Below are 22,484 nucleotides of genomic sequence, written 5' to 3'. Positions count from 1 at the left end.
CCTTCCCGGGAGGCACAGCTGTCAGAAAAAAACGAGTACAAAGGTTTATATAGAAGCACAAAAACAAAAAAAACATCTAAGAAGTCAAAAGCCCTGGCTTCGGGGCTTCCCTGGTGGCGCAGTGGTTGAGAGTCCACCTGCCGATGCAGGGGACACGGGTTCGTACCCCAGTCCGGGAAGATCCCACATGCCGCAGAGCGGCTGGGCCCGTGAGCCATGGCCGCTGAGCCTGCGCGTCTGAAGTCTGTGCTATACCTTATCATTCACTAGCTTGTAACAACAGGCAAAGTAATCAGCATTAGATTTGCTTGTTAGGTTCAGTATTATTCTTAAATTATAACATTATAATTAAACATTATCAATATTAACATTTTATTTGTTATTGATTGATTGAGTGCCGCATCACATGGCTTGGGGGATTTTATTGGGTTGGCCAAAACGTTTGTTAGGGTTTTTCCCTCAAGATCTTACAGAAAAACCCAAACTTTCTGGCCAACCCAACAGTTCCCCAACCAGGGACTGAACCCGGGCCCTCGGCAGTGAGAGCACAGAGTCCTAACCACTGGATGGCCAGGGAATTCCTTATTTGACAAATTTAAAATAAACCTTGGACTTTCCTGGTGGCACAGTGGTTAAGAATCTGCCTGCCAATGCAGGCGACATGGGTTCGAGACCTGGTCTGGGAAGATCCCACATGCCTCGGAGTAACTAAGCCCAGCACCACAACTACTGAGCCCACGTGACACAACTGCTGAAGCCCACGTGCTCTAGAGCCCACGCGCCGCAACTACTGAAGCCTGCACACTCTAGGGCCCGTGCTCCGCAACAAGAGAAGCCACCGCGATGAGAAGCCTGCGCACCGCAACGAAGAGTAGCCCCCACTCACTGCAACTAGAGAAAGCCCGCGCACAGCAACGAAGACCCAATACAGCCAAAAATAAATAAAATTTAAAAAATAAATAAAATAAACCTTAACTCTATTATGTTGCTTTTCTCTTCATACTGATACAGGGTTGCACTGTATATAAGTTTCATAGTTGTATGCATTTTTTCTTTAAATGTTATCATGCTGTTTCAATGATTTTTTTTCAAGTTTCCCCTTTATATCAGAGAGATCATCATTTTGCTTCCTTTGCCAAACTTATTTCTCAACCAATATATATGTACTAGGCTCTCTCAAATATCTGGCACCACAAGGAAAAACAAACAAATCTAAAATAAAAGTCTAAGATCTTCTCCTTCTGGGAAAAGATGTCCATCCTCAGTTTTATTTCTGCTTTTAATCATAATGGAATACAATTTCATCTTTTAGCCTTATATGTCTATCTACCACCTCAGAAGTGGTCTATCTACCACCTCAGAAGTGGTCTATCTACCACCTCTATCTAACCCTCAGAAGTAACAAATGCTGACCTCACATGTTTCTACATTTCCATAACAACTGGCTCAGGGACCTAACAATTATGTTAGGGCTTTAAAAGCATCCAGGATTAGGCTGCAAAGTTTGTGTATAGGAGAGACCCAAGAACAGAAGCTTCTTCTTTGGGAATGTCATCTGTATATGAAACAAATCTGAAGGTATGAGACTACCTCTATGTAGGGACTTCAGACATTAAGGATCTAAGACTCGTGCAATTATAATAAATATGTTCATAAATGTAAGCATATTATTTTGTTAGCTGTGTTAAATTTCTCTAAGTGGTAAGACCGGTACACATAATTAAACTGTAAAGTGACTAATATGCAGTAAAATAACCTTAAAAAAATTCAATTTCAAAATGACTGGATTTGGGGGGAAAAGTTTTATTTCCAGTTTTAATTTTATTAACTTCAAGGAAGAAAAACTTATGCATTTAATCTGCCTATTTAAGAAAAAATACAGTAGTATTTTTACAAACTATTCATGAAAATGTATAAGAAAAAAAGGAATCTTATTTACCTGTAAGGGGTGGGATATCACGATTAACTGTTTCTTCTGCTTCTTCTAAACCATTTATTGATGACCTCACTTGAACTGCTTGATTTGAGTAAGCTGCTCCATTAGTTGATGTAGTAGTACTGGTAGTGATTTCATCCACCTGTTCCATATCAAGCTGTTTTACTATCTCTTCAGCTTCCACAGCCTGTCCTGGGGAATCAGATCCTGATGTTCCTGAAATCATGATTAATTGTACATTAATCGTCACTTAAAAGCTCATAGTGGGTGGGGAAAGATGGGAACAAACTTAAAACAAGTAATAAATAAGCCTTAGAGATCTAATGCACAGTATAGTGAATACAGACAACATTGTATTATAATCATCAAACCTGCTAAGAGACTAGTACTTAATTACTCCAACCACTAAAAAGAAAGAATAATTATATAACATGATAGAGAGCATATGCTAATTATCACTACGATGATGATCAAATTACAATATATAAATTATCAAATCAACATGTTGTACACTTTAAATTTATACAATGTTATATGTCAAATATATTCAATAAAAATTCATAAATATTTAGAAAAACTAAATGGAACAGAAACAAAGCTGAGGATACCATTATTTAGTGACTCTTTACTAGACATTTCAAAAATAAGGAATAAGACTATTATAAGCTAGAGTAATATTTGTGAGCAAAGTTTTTCTTAAGAGTGTTCAAATAGCTTAGAAACACCCATTTATAGTCAAACAAGTCAATTTAGAACTTTAAAAATTTTAAATGAGATATAATTAACATAACATTGTGTAAGTTACAGGTGTACGTATTGATTTAATACTTTATATACTGCAATATGATTACCAACTGAGCGTGAACTAACACCTCTATCCTGCCACATAATTATTTCTTTTTTGTGGTGAGAACATTTAAGATCCAGTCTCTTAGGAACTCTGAAGTATATACAGTTGACCCTTGAACAACATAGGGGTTAGGGGCACTGACCCCCATGCAGTCAGAAAACTGAGAATAACTTTACAGTCAGCCCTCCATATCCACAGTTCCACATCCTCAGATTCAACCAACCACAGATTGTATACTATAGTATTTATTGAAAAAAATCCTTGTATTAAGTTGACCTGTGCAGTTCAAACCCATGTTGTTGTTGGGTCAACTGTCATATAGTATTTTTGACCACAGAACTTCTCTTCATTAAAGCAAATATCATTTATTAAGTGCTTACTATGTGCTGGGCAATACACACAACACACACACACACACACACACACACACACAATTTTCCATTATCCTCAAACAGCTCCTGATCTTTCTAGTACTAAGCATCCTAGCCATTTTGTGCAGTTGTAATTTTTAAACCAGAGACAGTTCTCTAAAAATGAGCTAACTGTTCCCCTAACCATGAGACCCTTTTTATTCAAAGACACAAGAACAATTTCTCAATGAAATTCCATCTCAATAACAAAGATAGAAGCTAGTTTCCTCATTATATTCAACCATCCCCTAGATGAACCCACTGCCCAATTTTTCTTCCACTATGGACTGACCCCAAGTCTCCATTTCTTTATGAAATCCTCCGAATGTCACTGTCAACAACAAAATCAACCGCCAATAACTCTCAACTTCCTCACAGAATATTCTTTCTCCCTCATTGCCTTACATTTAACCTCTTTCCAAAAGACATCTTTTCCTGATACCCTTCCCTCAAAGCTGTTTATTCTCCCATACTTCTTACTCAATCAGAATTCATTTACCTCCATTGCCGCCACCAGATCATTGGTTTTCCACTAATGTGTAAAAATGTTTGCTCCTTTGAGATTGCTGTCACCTGGCTATACAATTCTTCGCTTATGCCCTCTGCTGTCACCTACCATCTATTGCCAGCATCCTCTCTCAATCTCAGAGGAATTTAACACCTAGATACCAGTTTACTGCTCTATTAAATGCCTATATAGTTATTGCAGGTGATGTCAATGACTCATCCAATAACTAACCCTCAAAGGTCTTGCCCTATTTAGCCCCATCTACATTTGTAATGCTCTTTAGTAGTTATTACCATGGCTAAAACCTGGACACTATCACAGAGAAACTGTTCACCTCTGAAACCTATAATTCAAATAATTAATCTCCTACCACGACCTCCTAATCTTCTAATTATCTATCTATCTAATATTTCTATTACATGTGATCTTCACGTTTGATAAAAGCCAATCTCTTTTATCCAAACACATCCCTCAATGGCTTCTTCTCCACCCTCCTCATCTAGTTAGACTTCATGGTGTATTATTTAAACCACTCTCAAGCCAGCAGCCTCACTGTCCTCGCTTCCTTGTCTTTCCACTGTCATTCATCATAGAAATCCCTCTTGAATCAATCTAACAGGCTTCTCAGGCACTAGACCCAGGTAATAAAGAAAACAATAGAATTATAAAGACTGATTGTACTCCAAGTAAAATCCTCTAATCTTAGCTACGCCTATAGCATGCTGCTCAGTATTTCTGTGTGTGAGTCATTCAGCTTCTTTTACTTATACCAAATAGCAAACATTCTAAACCTTCATTCTCTTCAATCCCTGCCACCAGGACCATCTCAGCAAAATGATACCATGTCCTCCTTCAAAGAAAAAATTCTATCAAACATGAACTACTGCTGCCCAAACGTTCTTTCCTCCAGCATCAGAGAAAAATGTCTATTCTCCTTGTTTCAATTCTAATCCTTCTACCTGTTCTCTTGATCCCATCCCTATCAGTAGATCCTAGAAACTTTCTTCATTAGTTTTCCTTTTTCCCTTATGTTCAACCTATTAGACCCTTCCCTGAGGCTTAACAACATGCTTCCTTCTCACAAATACAAAACATCCCTTGAGGCTTCATGACCTCTCTAGTTTTTCTCATATTCAGGTTCCTCATAACAGTAATCTATATGTGCTGATCCCTTTCTTACTCTCCATTTCACTCTTTTAACCCATGGATTAGGCTGCCAACTGCAATCACTCCTCTGAAACTCTTCTGGCAAACGAAACCAATGACCAGTTAATTACCAGGTTTAATGATACCTTTTCAATGCTCATTTCCGTTCCTTCTATCTTTACAATTGTTTGACCCTGGGTTTGACAGTCTCTTCTTTTGGCTTCTATGACTCAGTTTCTCCTGGTTTCCTCCATTTCTCCTTTGTTGGCTTCTTTAGCTTTGTCCAGTCCTTAAATGTCTTTCCCCAAGATTCTGGTCTTAGTTTGATGAACCAAATGGACCATTTAGTCCACTGGTTTCAATTAATATTTGTAAGCTGATAATACCATGCTCTACTGCTTATTCAGATTTCTAAGCCCCATACCTGAATGACAAATTGTTAGTAGACATTTTTATTTGGTTGTTTCAAGGCCTCTCAGGCTCAGCATGGCCCAAATTAAATTCAATTATCTATCTCCCAGGAACTTACTTTTCTCTCTTGAAAATCTAATGTGTACATCTTACTCTCTCTCTTCCTTCACCTCCAATCTGTTCCCAAAATTTGTCCATTTGTATCTTTGATCCTTCTTTTCTTCTCTAATACTACAAGTAAGGTTGTATGAAGTCTCACATGGACTACAAGTCTACTAATGTTCTCCCTGCATCCAGCCTCTTTAGAATTTAGCCTACATGCTACTGCCAAATAGATCTTTAGAAAACACAAATCTGGGCTTCCCTGGTGGCGCAGTGGTTAAGAATCCACCTGCCAATGCAGGAGATACAGGTTCGAGCCCTGGTCCGGGAAGCTCCCACATGACGCAGAGCAACTAAGCCTGTGCACCACAAATACTGAGCCTGCACTCTAGAGCCTGTGAGCCACAACTACTGAGCCTGCGAGCCACAACTACTGAAGCCCGCACGCCTAGAGCCCGTGCTCCACAACAAGAGAAGCCACCGCAATGAGAAGCCCGCACACTGCAACAAAGAGTAGCCCCCACTCGCCGCAACTAGAGAAAGCCCACACACAGCAACGAAGACCCAACACAGCCAAAAATAAATTAAAAAAAAATAAAATCTGTAAACTTAAAAAACAACAACATAAATCTGTTCATATTACTCACAGTTTAAAACTTTTCATTCATCCCCCCATGACTAAGGATAAAGTTCAAAAACCCTACAAAATTGGCTCTATAATCTGACTTCTTTATAATTGTCCTATCTTATCCCTTCCCATGCACTCCTCAAATCTGATGCTCCATCTGTGACAAACTAATTTGTTTCTGAAATACACTGTACCTTTGCTTACACTGCTCCTTCTACATGGAATGCCCTTTACCATCTTTCAAGATTCAGCTTTTCTATGAAGCCTTTTGTGAGCCACCACCCAGAATACAGGACCATTCCATTCTTTGAATACTGTTCCATACCTCTCTCAAGGCACCTATAAAAATTTATTATACTTATCACAATGGCTGGAACATAGTAGATGCTCAATATTTGTTGAGTGAACTGGAATCTTCACTCCTCACATTTAAGTATAATTACCTTTTCTCATGGATTAAGAGGCTCAAGAGTTTAAAGAACTGGTCCAGCATAACATAAGTAAACAGTGGCAGCTGGGAACAAATTTAAAACAAGTTTATCTAACTCCAAAGCCTGTTCTTTTCCCACTACCCCAGCATTTCCAAAGATGTTTTAGGAGGCACTAGTTCTAAAAGATGTTAAGATGTTAACAGATGTTCCATAGAAGAGTACTTGGTCAGATATGTCTAGGGAATACTGGGTTAAACAAAGTTAAAGGTAGTTTTTTGTTTCTATTCTAGGACTTCACAGTCCTTTAATGTGCTAATATACATTATTTCTGCCCCTACATCATCTTGATTTTACAGTGCACCATTCTGCCTTTTAAAAATTGCTTTATCATCCAGAAATCAGGCAACAGGTATTTAATGCCTATTTCCCATGTGCCCAATACTGTATCAAACAACATGGTAGATGTAAAAATAAAGACATGACCTCTTGCCCTCAAATAATCTAGAGACTAAATTATCATGTATGAAATTAGACATTAATTATCAGAAAAAATAGGACACCAGATAATTTTAAAAAGATATTTTGAGAAAGAGGCCATTTTTAATTTTTTTGCAAAGGCATACAACGGGAACCTTCAATTCATGTGAATTAGGGTAGTTTTACTATTTGTCTAAACTGAAGATTCCCTACGGGGGAAAAAAAACAAGCAAATGATAATAAAAATAAATTGCATTACCAAAAAAAAATCTGGTTTCAACTCACTCAAAATATTCAACAAATTCTACTTTACTAATCTAGAATATTGAAAATGCTTCTCTCTAAAGATGCAGAAGTCATCCCAACGCAGAAAAAATAATACTTTCCCTCCAGCCCAAAGTTTATCATCTAGCTTTTCAGATAGTTAATTAAACATAACCTACATTTATTTCAGTCACTAAAAAAAAAAAAAAAAAAAAAAAAAAAACCTTTTAGAAGCTGTGTATTTTGGGGACTTCCCTGGTGGTCCAGTGGTTAAGAATCCACCTTCCAATGCAGGGAACTTGGGTTCAATCTCTGGTCAGGGAACTAATAAGATCCCACCTGCTGCGAGGCAACTAAGCCTGTGTACTACAACTACAGAGCCCACATGTCACAACTGGAGAGAAGCCCACGTGCCGCAATGAGGAGCCCACACACCGCAACAAAAGATCCCGTGTGCCGCAACTAAGACACGATGCAGCCATAAATAAATAAAGTAAATAAATATAAAAGAAAGAAAATATATTCTTTAAAAAAAAAAAGTCTGTGTATTTTTAACGAGACTGAAAACAAACATAAGATGCTAACAAAAATATGCCCCAAAAATCAAACAGATCTTTTAAAAAGCCAGGAAAACGATTAATCTTTTAAACCCAAATTATGGTTAATGACTTATATTTACCATTTTTATTTGCTGGTGAAAAAAAGTTGAAGACAGGAGAAAATATGGTCCCCAACAATGTAGTCCTTGGAGGACTGCCAGAGGAAGGATTATCTTCTAATTTTCCATTTTGTTTTACATGTTGATTTGTCATTTCATAACTACCAGCTTCTAAGAAAGAAACAACAAAAATAGTTGCAATCTAGAAAACATGACTTTCATAAATATGTTCTAAACGATTCATTAAAAAAATAACTTTTTCCCTCAAAATACATAAGGAAAACTGATGAACATTAATGTTAAAAAGCTTATTATTTCAAGAAATCCTGAGGTAAATCACTTGTAAATCAAATGATCTTTATAACAAATTTATTTATAATGGTTTATAAATGCTAAAATTTACTGAGTTTTTACAAAGTAGATTTATATCTGGAATTACACAGACTGAAAGTCTTCAAATCAACACAGTGTAACAGAAAATGAAATAAAACTCTTTGTAAGTAAAGCAAGCAAGTTACAATATGAAAAACACAAATGCAAGATTTTGTCTTTGTTTATTTACATTTTGGGATGCTGCCTACTTCACAAAACTTACCCCCCAATCTATTTCTAATGAGTAACAGCTAAATAAATAGAGGCAACTATTTCTACTGAAGCAGAAGACTATATATACAGCAGTGTCAAAAACTACTTACGGATATTGTGAGGCACCATTTCAGAGTAGTTAGGAAGAATAACCAGTTTTTTTTTTTAAGTTTCTTATAAATAAAAAAAATTTAATGGGTTTTGGGAAAATATAAAATACAAATGTCTTAATAAATCATCCTTGACCCTCCACAACTTTAGCACATTTCTTTCCTTCTTTGTTAGTGCTCTTTTAACTTGTTTATCCCTTTTCTCCCTTATGGTCAATTCTAACAATGGAGATACATCACTGCATTAAGAGGAAAGAGGTAGGGAATTATTATCACTGCTGTGTTTAAAACAGTATTGGTTAAAAGGTAGCACTCCATGCTCTAAAGTGCTATTCTGTATAGGTTTCTCTGCTTGTCCATCTTTTTTTTCTCCTTTTTGACTTTGAGGAGCTTGTCAGCAATACAATAAGGTACTGATCTAGAACAGGATTTATAAATAGCAACAACACTATTGGCTTTTGGGCTGGATAATTCTTTGTTATGGGAGGATGTCCTGTGCATTGTAGGATGTTTAGCAGTGCCCCTGACCTTCACCTGCTAGATGCAAGTAGCAATCCCTCCACAGGTTGTGACAAACCAAAAAGGTCTTCATACACTGAAAAGCGTCTGCTAGGGGACAAAAACACCCCTAGTTGAGAACCGCGGACCTGAGAGCTCCAAGCCCCCTCTATAGCTCTGAAATTCCATAATCCAGAAACAAATTCTTTGTACATATTTCAAATAAATTAAGTCACAATTATTACTGCTTTAAGAAATGAGTTTCATATACATTTTCATGCTAAACACTATAAAGCTAGTTGCTCTGCCTCTGTCACTTTAATTCATCAAAGTAGATTTACATTAGGAAGGTAAATTTTTATTTACTTCATGCCACTAATATTTAATACAAAGGAGATTACAAAAATAAGGCAGAAATTGCTCAAAGTAGATTTTTAAAAACAGAACACAAACATGTCAAGTGAGAACTCTGCTTACACCTAATAAAGCAATATGTAAACATTAACAAACCTCCATTTACTTGACTTTTCCGTCTTACTCGAGATATCTGTTTGTTAGGCTTTTCTCCTGCTCTTGGTGTTGATGTGATCAAATTATTATCTATATCACGTTCAATTCTACTCCGTTTTGAAGGATTTTCTCTCTCTTCCTTAAGATATAAGAGGGAAAAACATGCATTGAACAGAGTCATTCTGCTTTACAGGTTACTTTTTTTTTTTTTGCCACACCACGCAGCTTGTGAGATCTTAGTTCCCTGACCAGGGACTGAACCCGGACCCATGGCAGTGAAAGCACCGAGTCTTAACCACTGAACCGCCAGGGAATTCCCTACAGGTTACACTTTTAAAATGATAAAATATGACACGTACCCCCATGTTCACTGCATTATTTACAATAGCCAATTTTATCCATTATCAATTGATGGACACTTAGATATGGTTGTTTCCATATCTTGGCTACTGTAAATAATGCAGTGAATATATATATATATATGCATATAACACACACAGACACACACGTATACATACATACATAAACAATGGAATATTATTCAGCCATAAAAAAGAATCAACTCTTGCCACTTGCAACAACATGGATGAACCTAAAGGGCATTACACTAAGTGAAAAAAGTCAGACAGAGAAAGACAAATACCATACGATCTCACTTACATGTGGAATTAAAAAACAAAAACAAACAAAAAACAAAAACAGCAAGTTCACAGATACAGAGAACAGACTGGTGGTTGCCAGAGGCAGGGAGGTGGGGATGAGTGAAATGGGTAATAGGCGTCAAAAGGTACAAAAGGTTATAAAATAAATAAGTTGCAGTGATATAACGTACAGCACGGTGACTACAGTTAATAATACTGTATTGCATATATGAAAATTGCTGTGAGAGTAAACCTTAAAAGTTATCAGAGAAAAGAATTCTGTAACTACATATGCTGACAGATTTTAACTAGACTTATTGTGGTAATCATTTTGCAATATATAAAAATACTGAATCAGACTTCCCCGGCGGTCCAGTGGTTAAGATTCCACGTTTCCACTGCAGGGGCACAGGTTCAATCCCCGGTTGGAGAGCTAAGATTCCACATACCGTGTGGCGCAACCAAAAAACAAATTGAATCATGCTATATATCTGAAACTAATACAATGTTGTATGTCAACTATGCTCAGATTTTTTTTTCTTTTTTGCGGTACGCGGGCATCTCACTGCTGTGGCCTCTCCCACTGCGGAGCACAGGCTCCGGACGCGCAGGCCCAACGGCCATGGCCCACGGGCGCAGCCGCTCCGCGGCACGTGGGTTCCTCCCGGACCGGTGTCCCCTGCATCAGCAGGCGGACTCTCAACCACTGCGCCACCAGGGAAGCCCAGATTTTTAAAAAGATAAAATATGTTGTAATATGCTTTCTCCTCTTTTTTCATTTCCAGGAGAAACAAACAGAATTAATACCTAACAGTAGAAGAAAACACAGAAAAAATCTGACAGTCATAAGAGTATTTATTAACGTTATTACAATACACAAATATAATTACAGCATCCACACAATTCAGATTCTTTCCCCAGGGTCCATTAAATTTTCATGCTACTGAAATACTGAATCTCACAATGTGGTCTAAGTTTCCAGCAATTTTCCTTACTTTTAGAATTACTCAAAAGAACAGGGGTCATTTCCTTGAGCGAACCCCACTGGAATTTGCTGGCATTATCACATAGTCCCAAAAATGACACAAAATTAATAGGGCCTGCCACTGCCACACACCTAATGTCAATTCTCAAAATGTCCAAATTAACACTAAGGAGTCTACTCCTTAACAAAGCTCTCTATTCATTTCCTTATATGGGGCAAATCCACATGACCAGTTTACACTATTTTTGCAATATAGACTTATCATAGTTTGACTTAAAGATTTTTTGACTTTACAGTGATGTGAAAGCAATACGTATTCAGTAGAAACTGTACTTAGAATTTTTAATTTTGGTCTTTTCTCGGGCTAGCCATTTGCAGGTACTATATACTCTTGTGATGCTGGGCAGCGGCAGCAGTGAGCCACAGTGAGCCACAGCTCAAAGTCAGCCACTTGATCATGAGGGTAAATAACTGACACACTTATAACCATTCTGTATCCATGCAACTATTGTTTTTCGCTTTCAGTATTCAATCAATTACATAAGACATTCAACACTTGTGATTTTGCCCAACTGTAAGCTAATGAAAGTGTTCTGAGCATGTTTAAGGTAGGCTGGGCTAAGCTATGATGTCCATCCAGTAGGTTAAGTGTCTTAAGTGCATTTTCAGCTTACAACATTTTCAACTTACAATGGGTTTATCAGGACTTAACTAAAATATTATACTCCATGCAATAACCTGATTTTTCTCCATTTATACATCCATCTTCCTCATCTGTACAATTTTTCTAGAGTCATCCATCACATGAGCAATCTTCTTCCATTACTGTAATACTGGCCTATAATTCCTTGCTGTTTTAAGGAAAGTACCCAAAATCTTTTGATAAGGATTAGATTTTTCCACAACAAATAATAATACAGTATACTACTATGCATTTTCTGTAAGTTGAATACTATTATTTCTGAAACAAACCTTGATATTGTAAATGGCCCAAATTACAATTCCCTACCAGGATCAAAATAGAAAAAAGATAATACTGTATCATCCAATACAGAATTTTACATTTACTCACCAGTTTCTCTAATTTTAGGTAGGTTCATCAAAACAATCTCATTAGCACAAAATAAAGCCTCAGTGATCCACAACATAATTCCTCAAATTTTTACTGTTTATTATTCCCCTGCATTTAAAAATGATGAATAGGAAGCCTCAAATCCCAAACACTGGATCTTTATTACAGGAGAATTATAGGGGCTCTTTTTATAAAGTCCTTCAAGAACAGAAACAATGCTGTAAAGCCTCACTACACTAAGCTCCAACATTTTCTTGAAGTTTCTTAGTACATCTGGTATAATGTAAATACATACATACATTCCTGGAAACTTTGCACTCTGCAACCCTAAAAATAACAAGGCTTATGGGGAAAAAAATGGGTCCAGAAGGGTAGAGAGGGGTACATTGGGGCAGATCAGCCAATGCCCCTGTAACTCTGTAACCACAGCACTAAGAAAACCAATGATTGGAACCTCCAGAGATAACTTGCACACCCCAGTTAAGCAGCTAAGAGCAGCTGAAATGCTTCCTCAGAGCTTAATATAAAGGTATTAGAAGCAAAGAAGTAGAGGGGCTTCCCTGGCGGCGCAGTGGTTGGGAGTCCACCTGCCGATGCAGGGGACACGGGTTCGTGCCCCGGTCTGGGAGGATCCCATATGCCGTGGAGCGGCTGGGCCTGTGAGCCATGGCCACTGGGCCTGTGCGTCCGGGGCCTGTGCTCCGCAGCGGGAGAGGCCGCAGCGTTGGAAGGCCTGCGTACCGAAAAAAAAAAAAAGAAGTAGAAACGAGGGTTTATGGGAGCTGAGAAGTGGAGCTTTAAGCCAGGAAGACTGCTAAAATGGACAAAAAAGGAAATGCAAACTGCCATATGAAAAGAAGAGTCCCTGCTAGACCAGGGTGTACCTCTCTGAAAGGGAACTCCATACACAGCTTACCACTTTTAATTAAAAACTCTGTGCAGTGTAAAATTCTACCCCCATTATTCAGGATCCCCCTGTCCAGTTTAGAAAAAAATCACGTATAAACCAAAACCCACCCATGTTATCCTGAAACTACTTCCCTATTTACCAATAGTATATAAGCTAACTGATAATATGCAGGTGCCCCATATAACAGAAAAGGTTATGCTGTGGTCAATTGAGAATATATTCAAATACTTGAGCTTATATCTCTAAAGAGAAAGAGGAAGCTGTTAAGATCAGGATTCAAGGTCTGCAGTCATTGACAATAAAATTCCACCCTTCAGAATAATGCATTCAAATGTCTGATGATGCTCCAATTCTGAAATGTGTCACCAAATCCTACTCTTCCTTAAACATTCAAGTATATAATTTGGGGACATTTTTGGATATAGTATGATTTTTAGAAGAGGAACTAGGAAAAACAAGATTTCTACATTACTGTACATTTTTAAAATTTAATAACCCTACAATGTCTTGTCTGGAATTTATATTTTTCAAAGTTGCCTCTTAAGATAGGCTTTTAAAGGGAAAATCTTGGGAAGGTCGTATTCTTAAATCTCTGAATCTCAAAGGAAAAATACAGAGAACTAAAGAGGCAACAAAACCCCAAAAGCCAATTTACAACAAAAGCAGGAAACAAGGTTTCTCCCCCAAACTCCAAGCAGATGAGAACAAACCAACAGTCATAACACTGGAGTAACCATCTGTACCAGTGCAGAAGAAAGCAAAGGAATGCAACATGGCATGTGACACATCTGAGAACAGGAGAAGCCCCAAATAGCTAACAGGCAGATATTCAATTGAAAGCATGGCAGGCCAATTTAACGACAGCAGATGAAATAAGAGGGACTTTCCTGGTGGTCCAGTGGTTAAGACTCTGCGCTTCCACTGCAGAGGGTGTGGATTCGATCGGGGAACTAAGATCCCACGTGCCGCGCAGCGTGGCCAAAAAAAAAAAAAGAAAAAAAAAATGCACACGAGAACAGACAAAAATTATACCTTTATTTCAAAAAAGACAAAAAAAGTTAAGAAAGTGATATGACATATACATCAGAGTTAGAAAAAACTCAGTAACAAAATAATTAGAAATGAAAAAAAAAAATTTTGGAAATAAAGACTAAACTAGAACAGACATAGAAGTGAGTAAATAGAATAGATTATGCCTTTAAGAGAAAGAGAAGGTAAAATGGGGGAGGGGGGCTGGGTTTTAAGACATCAAAATGTGTCAAGCACTGAATATGGACAAAGAAGATCCAACAGACAGAAAACAGTAGGCCGAGACGGAAGCCAAAACAAGAGCATATCAGAAAGTTTTCCTCAAATAAAATATCTGAAATTACATACTGAAAGAGTACACTAGTTTATTTATTTATTTATTTTTGGCTGCAACCACTGCGCAGCTTGTGCAATCTTAGTTCCCCAACAAGAAACTGAACCTGGGCCCTCGGCAGTGAGTCTGGAGTCCTAACCACTGGACCACCAGGAAATTCCCAGACTATACTGTTTAACTAAAACTATCAACCCCAAAAAACAACTACCAAGATCCTAAACTTAACAGAATTTAAAGGAAACAAATCCTTTGGAGAACAAGGCAAAATCCATTTATCTACATAGGGAAAATTAGAGTACCATCAAACTGTGAAAGCAATGCTTTTTATGCTGGAAGAAAATGGAATAATAGTTTAAAAAATCAAGAAGAGAAACTGTGAGACAAGGATTTCATATTCAGTAAAACTGATTTTTAAGCACAGAACTCAGATAATAGTGCCCATGAGTGCTTTGTGTGGCATCTACCAGAAATTGAGCTTTCAACAACAAAAATGACTACAGATCATAACTAGAGGACTGAGGATAAGCATTAAACATACAGAACACATGTAGAACCTGTGTAAGATAAATGAAGATTAAAAGATAGTATGTAGGACTTCCCTGGTGGCGCAGTGGTTAGGAATCTGCCTGCCAATGCAGGGAACACGGGTTCGAGCCCTGGTCTGGGAGGATCCCACGTGCCGCGGAGCAACTAAGCCTGTGAGCCACAACTACCGAGCCTGCGCGTCTGGAGCCTGTGCTCCGGAACGGGAGAGGCCGCGACAGTAAGAGGCCCGCGCACCGCGATGAAGAGTGGTCCCCGCTCACCACAACTGGAGAAAGCCCTCGCACAGAAACGAATACCCAACACAGCAAAAATAAATAAATACATACATACATACATACATACTTTATCAGATCACGTGTTGTAATTAAAAAAAAAAGATAGTATGTAATGGCTACAGGCTCAGAATATATAAACTGTTAAGAAAAATTGGCAAGAGATAGTAAATATATAAATTTTTTAAATTGTTCACATTAAAAACATTCTGAGACAGAAAAGCTAACAATTCATTTCCAGCTGATCTTCACAAGAAATAACAAATGAAGTTCTTTAGGCATAAAATAAATAATACCAGATGGGATCCTAAATTTGCAATAAGGAATGAATACCACTAAGGCAAATCTATGAGTAAATACAAAAGATCTTTGTGTTCAATATTTCTACTGTGCCTTTACTGTCTTCAACACTAATACCTGCTATAATCTCTGTAGTCTCATTATGATCCAATAAATTATTCTGAAGTCTCAAAGTTTTATTTTTTTTTCTCTCTCTATGTATATACGGAAACATAGTAAGAGTACTCTTGTTTTGCTTTGCAATATTATTAAATTTGGTTTTTAAAATTTCACCTAAAACAGTTATTTTAGAATTTAGTAACTCTTTTTAAATAAAAGAAAATTTATAATTTATAACTAAGAATGGATTGTTGGATTGAAAACTGGAGCTGGGCGACTTGTAAATTCAATCCATTACTGCAAGTGATAAAAAGAAACCGACATAGAATTCTCTAACTCATGAAAGGGGGGAATATACTCTAAGAAATAACTGAACGAAACTGTAAATCACAAATGAAAATATGATAAAACTAATGTCCCTTTGGCTGTAAAATTAAGTTGTCTTATGCAATAGAACATATTCAAATAGAATTATGGTGCCGATTCAGTTGCATTTGAGAACAATCATTCCGTTTTAAAAACAGAAACTCAATATTTTAAATGTACACATGATGAGATCTTTAAAAGCCAAAAAGTTATAGTTTTTCAAACTTAAATTACAAAACCCAATGAGATATCTTAAAAAGTTATCATATTGCATTGTTCGAAGAAGTGTACATAACTTATGAGAGACTTATAAACTCTTGCACAGTAGTTTGTGCTGAAGCCTGCTCAATAAAAGTCGATAAAAGAGGGACTTCCCTGGTGGTGCAGTGAATAAGAATCCACCTGCCAATGCAGGGGACACACGTTCAAGACCTGGTCCGGGAAGATCCCACATGCTGTGGAACAACTAAGCCTGTGCGCCATAACTACTGAGCCTGTGCTCTAGAGCCCACAAGCCACAACTACTGAGCCCGCAAGCCACAACTGAGCCCACGTGCCACAACTACTGAAGCCCACGTGCGTAGAGCCTGTGCTCCATAACAAGAGAAGCCACCACAATGAGAAGCCCCCGTGCTGCAACAAAGAGTAGTCCCCACTCACCACAACTAGAGAGAACACGCGTGTAGCAACAAAGACCCAACACAGCCATAAATAAATAAATATATAAATTATGAATCTGGAAGGTCTTACCTTCCAGATGAGTGTATGTTTAAAAAAAAAAGTCAATAAAAGAAACAGGCACTTCCACTTTCTCATGATAAAGTAAATCACTGAATTAAACACTTAACTGTAAATACAGAAAATGAGTTAAAATCTGGTGTGTTGAATTGTACTTTAGCCTTACTAATGTGGTTGGACTTTCTGTTTTGACTGTACTTGTCTGATACTAGTATCAACTAATCATCAAAAATTGTCTTTACTGTGAATGCATGATAACAAACACAAGTGGTAAATTATTTTTTTACATCTCAATTTATCCTAGAATAACTTGTGCCAAAATTTGCAATGACTGTGCAAAAAAAATGGTTTATAACTACTGCCACCTTAGCACAAATCAAGGCACTGACACCCAATAGTTATTTTTCACTGCCATGTACCCGCATGGGGGAAAAAAAGCCAGCTCTACTTAGGAAGGTCCATGATGAAGCTGTAAAATTAATTAAATCTCAACCCTTAAATATGTGTTCAATTCTGTATGACAAGATGGGAAGTACACACAAAGCGTTTCTGCTGCAAACTGTGTTTCCACAACTGTCTTGAGAAAAAGCATTTGTGTGACTGAATTGTAAGCTGAATTAGACCACTTTTTCTGATAGAAAACTATCTTTACTTGAAGTAGATTATTTTCTGAAAAGTGAACAAAGCAAGCCTGTCACTTCAAGAAAAACCAATACTTCTTGCTGCCAACAATAAAATTTGAGCATTCAAGCAAAAACTGAGATGTTTGAAAACTTGGACAAAGCACCATGAGACTGACAGCTTCCCAATACTTAAAGATTGTTCTGTTGAGATCAGTGGGGTTGTTCAGAAATGTGATTTTTAAGTATTAAATAATGAACTATGTCAATGTGGACACATATGTGGAAGATCTACATAATTCAGTGAACCAATATTTTCCAAATAATCAGTGCATGATGTTACAAAATCATATATAGATAAAAGATTCATTCCAAGCGCAAGACAGACCAATGAAAAGATCATTGTAGTGCTCTCAAATTCAATCTTGGAACAAGAACTTAAGATACTACACAATTTGTCAAGTTTTGGTATAATATCTGCAATTATCTACAAAGAATATTAAAATACTCTTCCCTTTTCTAAATACATGTATAATTTTCTTTATATGCTTCAATGACAACAAACTACCTTCTATGAAGCTTCGATTAAAGAGCTTTATAAAACTGTAATGTCATGTTTCCCACTAATTTCCTTTTTGTCTTTAGAAAATAGTTAAAATATTATTTGTATCAACATGTAGGGTTTAGAATTATAATTTTGATATTTTCAAAATTCCTCAGTTTTAATATCTAATGAGATATATTGACAGATATAACCCACATAAACAAATGTTCTTTAGGGTTTCCAATCATTTATAAGAAAGTTAAGGACCCGAAGTTCAAAAGGTTTAAGAACCACTTGCTCAAGAGGCACTACTAATGAAATCACAAGAGAAGATTTTAAAAGTCACCCCCAACAAATGAGAAAAAAATTTAAGCTGGAAGGTGGAGCTGACAAGTGAGAGCCAAAGGGTCCAGAGTTTCTTTGGGGAATGATAAAAGTGGTCTAAAATTGACTGTGGTAATGTCTGCGTAACTTTGTGCATATACTAAAAGCAACTGAATTTATACCTTAAATGGGTGAGTTTTATGGTATGTGAATTGTATCTCAATAAAGCTACCATAAAAAAACACACATATATCATATAATCCAGCGATGCCAATCTTAGTTATTTACCCACGTTTAACCTAAATATATGCCCACACATGGATTCAAGACCGAAATAGTCATAGCAACTTCATTCATGATAGCCAAAAACCAGAAATAATTCAAGTGGATAACAAATTATGACATGTGGTATACTCATACAACAGAATACTACTTGGAGTACAGGAGAGGGAGGGGATAAATTACGGATACATGCAGTAACATAGATGAATCCAAAAACTTTATGTTGAGTGAAGGAAGCAAGACATGTTATATTCATAGGTCACTCTAGAAAAGATTTATACAATCTATAATGATAGAAAGCAAATCAATGGTGTTTAGGGTGATGCTGTGAGACTGCAAAAACTCCAAGGGTACTTTTTGGTCATGGGTGTACAATTCTGTTAAAATTCATGAAAACATATACTTTAAATCAGTGTGTCTTATTGTGTTTCATTATACCCCATAAAGTTAATTTTTAAAAAGTCAACATAGGAGAAAAAGTAGAATTCTAAAAGATAACTAGTTCATCAAAAAGAAGGCAGGATAAGAACAGAGTAACAAATAACAAATGGGATAAACACAGAATAAATAACAAGATGGGAGACTTTAAACTCAACCATATTAATAACTACATTAAATGTAAACAGACTAACCATGCCAATTTAAATATAAATACACGGTGGAAAAAGGTGTATCATGCAAATGGTAAGCAAGAAAACTGTAGGGCTTTATTAATATTAGGCCAAGTAAACCTCAAGGCAAATAATATTACTAGAGGTAATGAGGGACATTTCACAGTGGTAACAAGAACAATTTACAACCAACAATCATAAATGTGTATGCACCTAACAGAGCTTTGAAACACATGTAGCAAAACTGACAGAACTGAAAGACAAGGTAGACAAATTCACAATTAAGAGTTGGAGATTTAAAATAAGACACAGAAAACTGGAGTATTATCAACTAACTTGACCTGATATTTATAGAACTGCACTAACCAATTCCAGAATATGCATATTTTTTCAAATACATAAGACATTCACCAAAATAGTCTATATGCTACAAAATATCAAGACACCAAAGAAATGAAATCATACAGAGTATATTCTTGGATAACAATAATATTAGATTAGAAATAAACAATTAGAAGATATCTAAGAAATGCCCAAATATCTGATCTGGAAATTAAATAACACATTTCTACATAATCTATGGGTCAAAGAATAAGTCACAAATAAGGTAACAAAAATATAGTCAGAGGACTTCCCTGGTGGTCCAGTGGTTAGGATTCCGTGTTCCCAATGCAGGGTGCTCGGGTTTGAACCCTGGTCGGGGAACTAAGATGCACCGCATGACACGGCCCCCCCCCCAAAAATACACACACACACACACACACACACACACACACACACATATAAAATCAGAATGTGCGGGAAAGCAGTACTTTGAAAATCATAGCTTTAAATACTTGACTTAGAAAAAAATTAAGGTGTAGTATTAATGACCTAAGCAAGGGGCTGGCAAGCTACAGTCCAAACGCCAAGTCCAGCACATTGTTTTTGTATGGCCAGCAAACCAAGAGTAGTTCTTATATTTTTAAATGGTTGCGGGGGGAAGAAAAGAACGATAATATTTTATGACTCACGAAAATTATGACGAAAATCAAATATCAGTATACAAAGTCATGCTCATTCATTTATGTATTGTCTACAATGGAAGAGTTGTGTAGTAACTGCAATTACAGACAATATAGTCTGCAAAGCCTTAAGTATCACTTATCTGAAATATTCACAGGAGAAGTTTACTAATTCCTATTCTAAGCTCCCACTTCTATGAGTTAGAAAAGTAGAAGTAAATCAGATAAAGTAGAAAATAGTAAAAATAAAAAGTAGAAATCAATTAAACAGACACTGGAAAGAAAAGAGAAAATGAACAAAGACAGATGTTGGTTCTTTGAAAAAGTAACTGATAAAGCTCTAGGAGCAAAACGGATCAAAACAAAGATAAATCATAAATTATTCACATCAGGAGTGAAAAGAGGAACATATCATTACAGATCCTGCAGACATTATTAGGTTAATGCAGAAATACTGCAAAGACTTTACACCTAAAAATTTGACAACTTTGATGAACAGACAAATTCCTTGGAAAACACATGACCAAAACTGAAGAAGAAATAGAAAAGCTAAACAACCCCATATACATTAAAGAAATCAAATTTATAATAAAAGCTATTCCATAAAGAAATCCCAGTCACATTCCAGAAATCCCTCTCCAGAATTCATCAGTGCATTCTACTCATAATTTAAGGATGAGATAATACTTAGTCAACACAAGTTCTTTTAGAAAAAAAAAAGCAGCAGAGGAACAGTTCTTGACTTGTTTTATGATACCAGAATAATCCTGATCCCAAAATCTTAAAGCATTACAAATCAAAACTACAGACCAAAACCCTCATGAACACAGATGTAAAAATCCTTAAAAACAAACCCAGCAGCAAATCAAATCCAGCCATACAAGTTTGGTTTTCCATTCAAAAAAATTTATGTTCTACTCCACATTAAAAGAGGAAAATCTGAAGAATATCTCAATAGATACAGAAAAGTCTTTGATAAAACTCAACAACATAATAAAATCTTATAGCAAACTAGGAACAGAAGGGAACTTCCTCAAACTGATAAAAGATAACTACGGAAAACATTTAGCTAACATCATACCTAATGTAAACAAACTCTCTTCCCCTAAGATCAGTAACAAGTGTTTGCTCTCACCACTTCTACTAAACAATGTACTAGAGGTCCTAACCAATGCAATAAATGAAGAAAAAGAAATAAAAGGCCTAAAAATCAGAAAAGAACAAGAAAATTATGGTTATCTGGTATATGATTATGTATGTATAAAACACTATGAAATCTTAAAGAATAGAATGATTAAGTGAATCTAGCAATTTCACATAGTACCTGGTCAATATAGAAAAATAAATTATATTTATATATATTAGCAACAAACAGAAAGTAAAAACTTTAATGTATTACATCATTTAAAACAGCATTGTAAAACATCAAATGTCTAAGAATAAAACTAATCAAAGGTGTGTAAGACCTTGATATTAGCAGGAAAAAATTAAGAACACCTATATTAACATAGAGATATATCACGATCATGAAGTGGCAGACTCAATATTGTTAAGATGTCCAGTCTCACTAAATGATCTACATGTGATACAATCTCTATTATAATTCTAGTAGGCTTTTCTGGAGAAACAGACAAGCTAATTCTAAAATTTACATGCAAGGGGACTTCCCTGGTGGTGCAGTGGTTGGGAATCCACCTGCCAATGCAGGAGACACAGGTTCGAGCCCTGGTCTGGGAGGGTCCCACATGCAGCAGAGCAGCTAGGCCCGTGCTCCACAACTACTAAGCCTGTGCTCTAGAGCCCACGAGCCACAACCACTGAAGCCCACACACCTAGAGTCCGTGCTCTGCAACAAGAGAAGCCACCACAATGAGAAGCCCACGCACCACAATGAAGAGTAGCCTCTGCTCGCTGCAACTAGAGAAAGTCCTTGTGCAGCAACAAAGACCCAATGTGGCCAAAAATAAATAAGTTAATTAAAAATAAAAATAAACGGTAAATTAATCTAGTTGTTAAAGAACTCATCTAGAAAGACGTTCTTTTACACAAACAAATGAGATTTAACTCTGGAAGGAAGAAAATTCCCAAATATAACTATAAAGCTTAGTAATACAAAGGTTAAAGAGAACAAAGTTTTCATCTAATCATGTTTTTCACACTAAGGAGCACAACCCATCAGTGGATCATAAAATCAACTTAAAACATGAAAATCACCTTTAAAAGGAGAATAAGAAACAACAGCATAGAAAAGAAAAATCAGAACACATCAAGTATGTTAAGGGT

General features: G+C 36.5%; 1 protein-coding gene across 3 annotated transcripts in view; it reads right to left on the bottom strand.

The window, feature by feature from the left end:
* The window catches only part of CTDSPL2 (CTD small phosphatase like 2), a 71,122-nt gene that overhangs the window by 26,681 nt on the left and 21,957 nt on the right, over positions 1-22,484 (bottom strand). For 2 of the 3 annotated variants that reach the window (XM_027084163.1, XM_027084161.1), the window contains exons 3-5: positions 9,525-9,663; positions 7,843-7,992; positions 1,940-2,152 (exon numbers count right to left, since the gene is read on the bottom strand). In XM_027084163.1, coding sequence (XP_026939964.1) covers positions 1,940-2,152; positions 7,843-7,992; positions 9,525-9,663 — 502 coding nt within the window. The remainder of the gene's footprint in view (positions 1-1,939; positions 2,153-7,842; positions 7,993-9,524; positions 9,664-22,484) is intronic. The other variant, XM_027084162.1, reaches the window with a different exon arrangement.

This window comes from Aethalodelphis obliquidens, unplaced genomic scaffold, assembly GCF_003676395.1.
Source record: "Aethalodelphis obliquidens isolate GAN/ISIS:26980383/991018 unplaced genomic scaffold, ASM367639v1 scaffold51, whole genome shotgun sequence".
NCBI classification, from domain to species: Eukaryota; Metazoa; Chordata; class Mammalia; order Artiodactyla; family Delphinidae; genus Aethalodelphis; species Aethalodelphis obliquidens.
The sequence above is the reverse complement of the archived record's forward strand: the minus strand, read 5'-3'. Positions and strand labels throughout refer to the sequence as shown.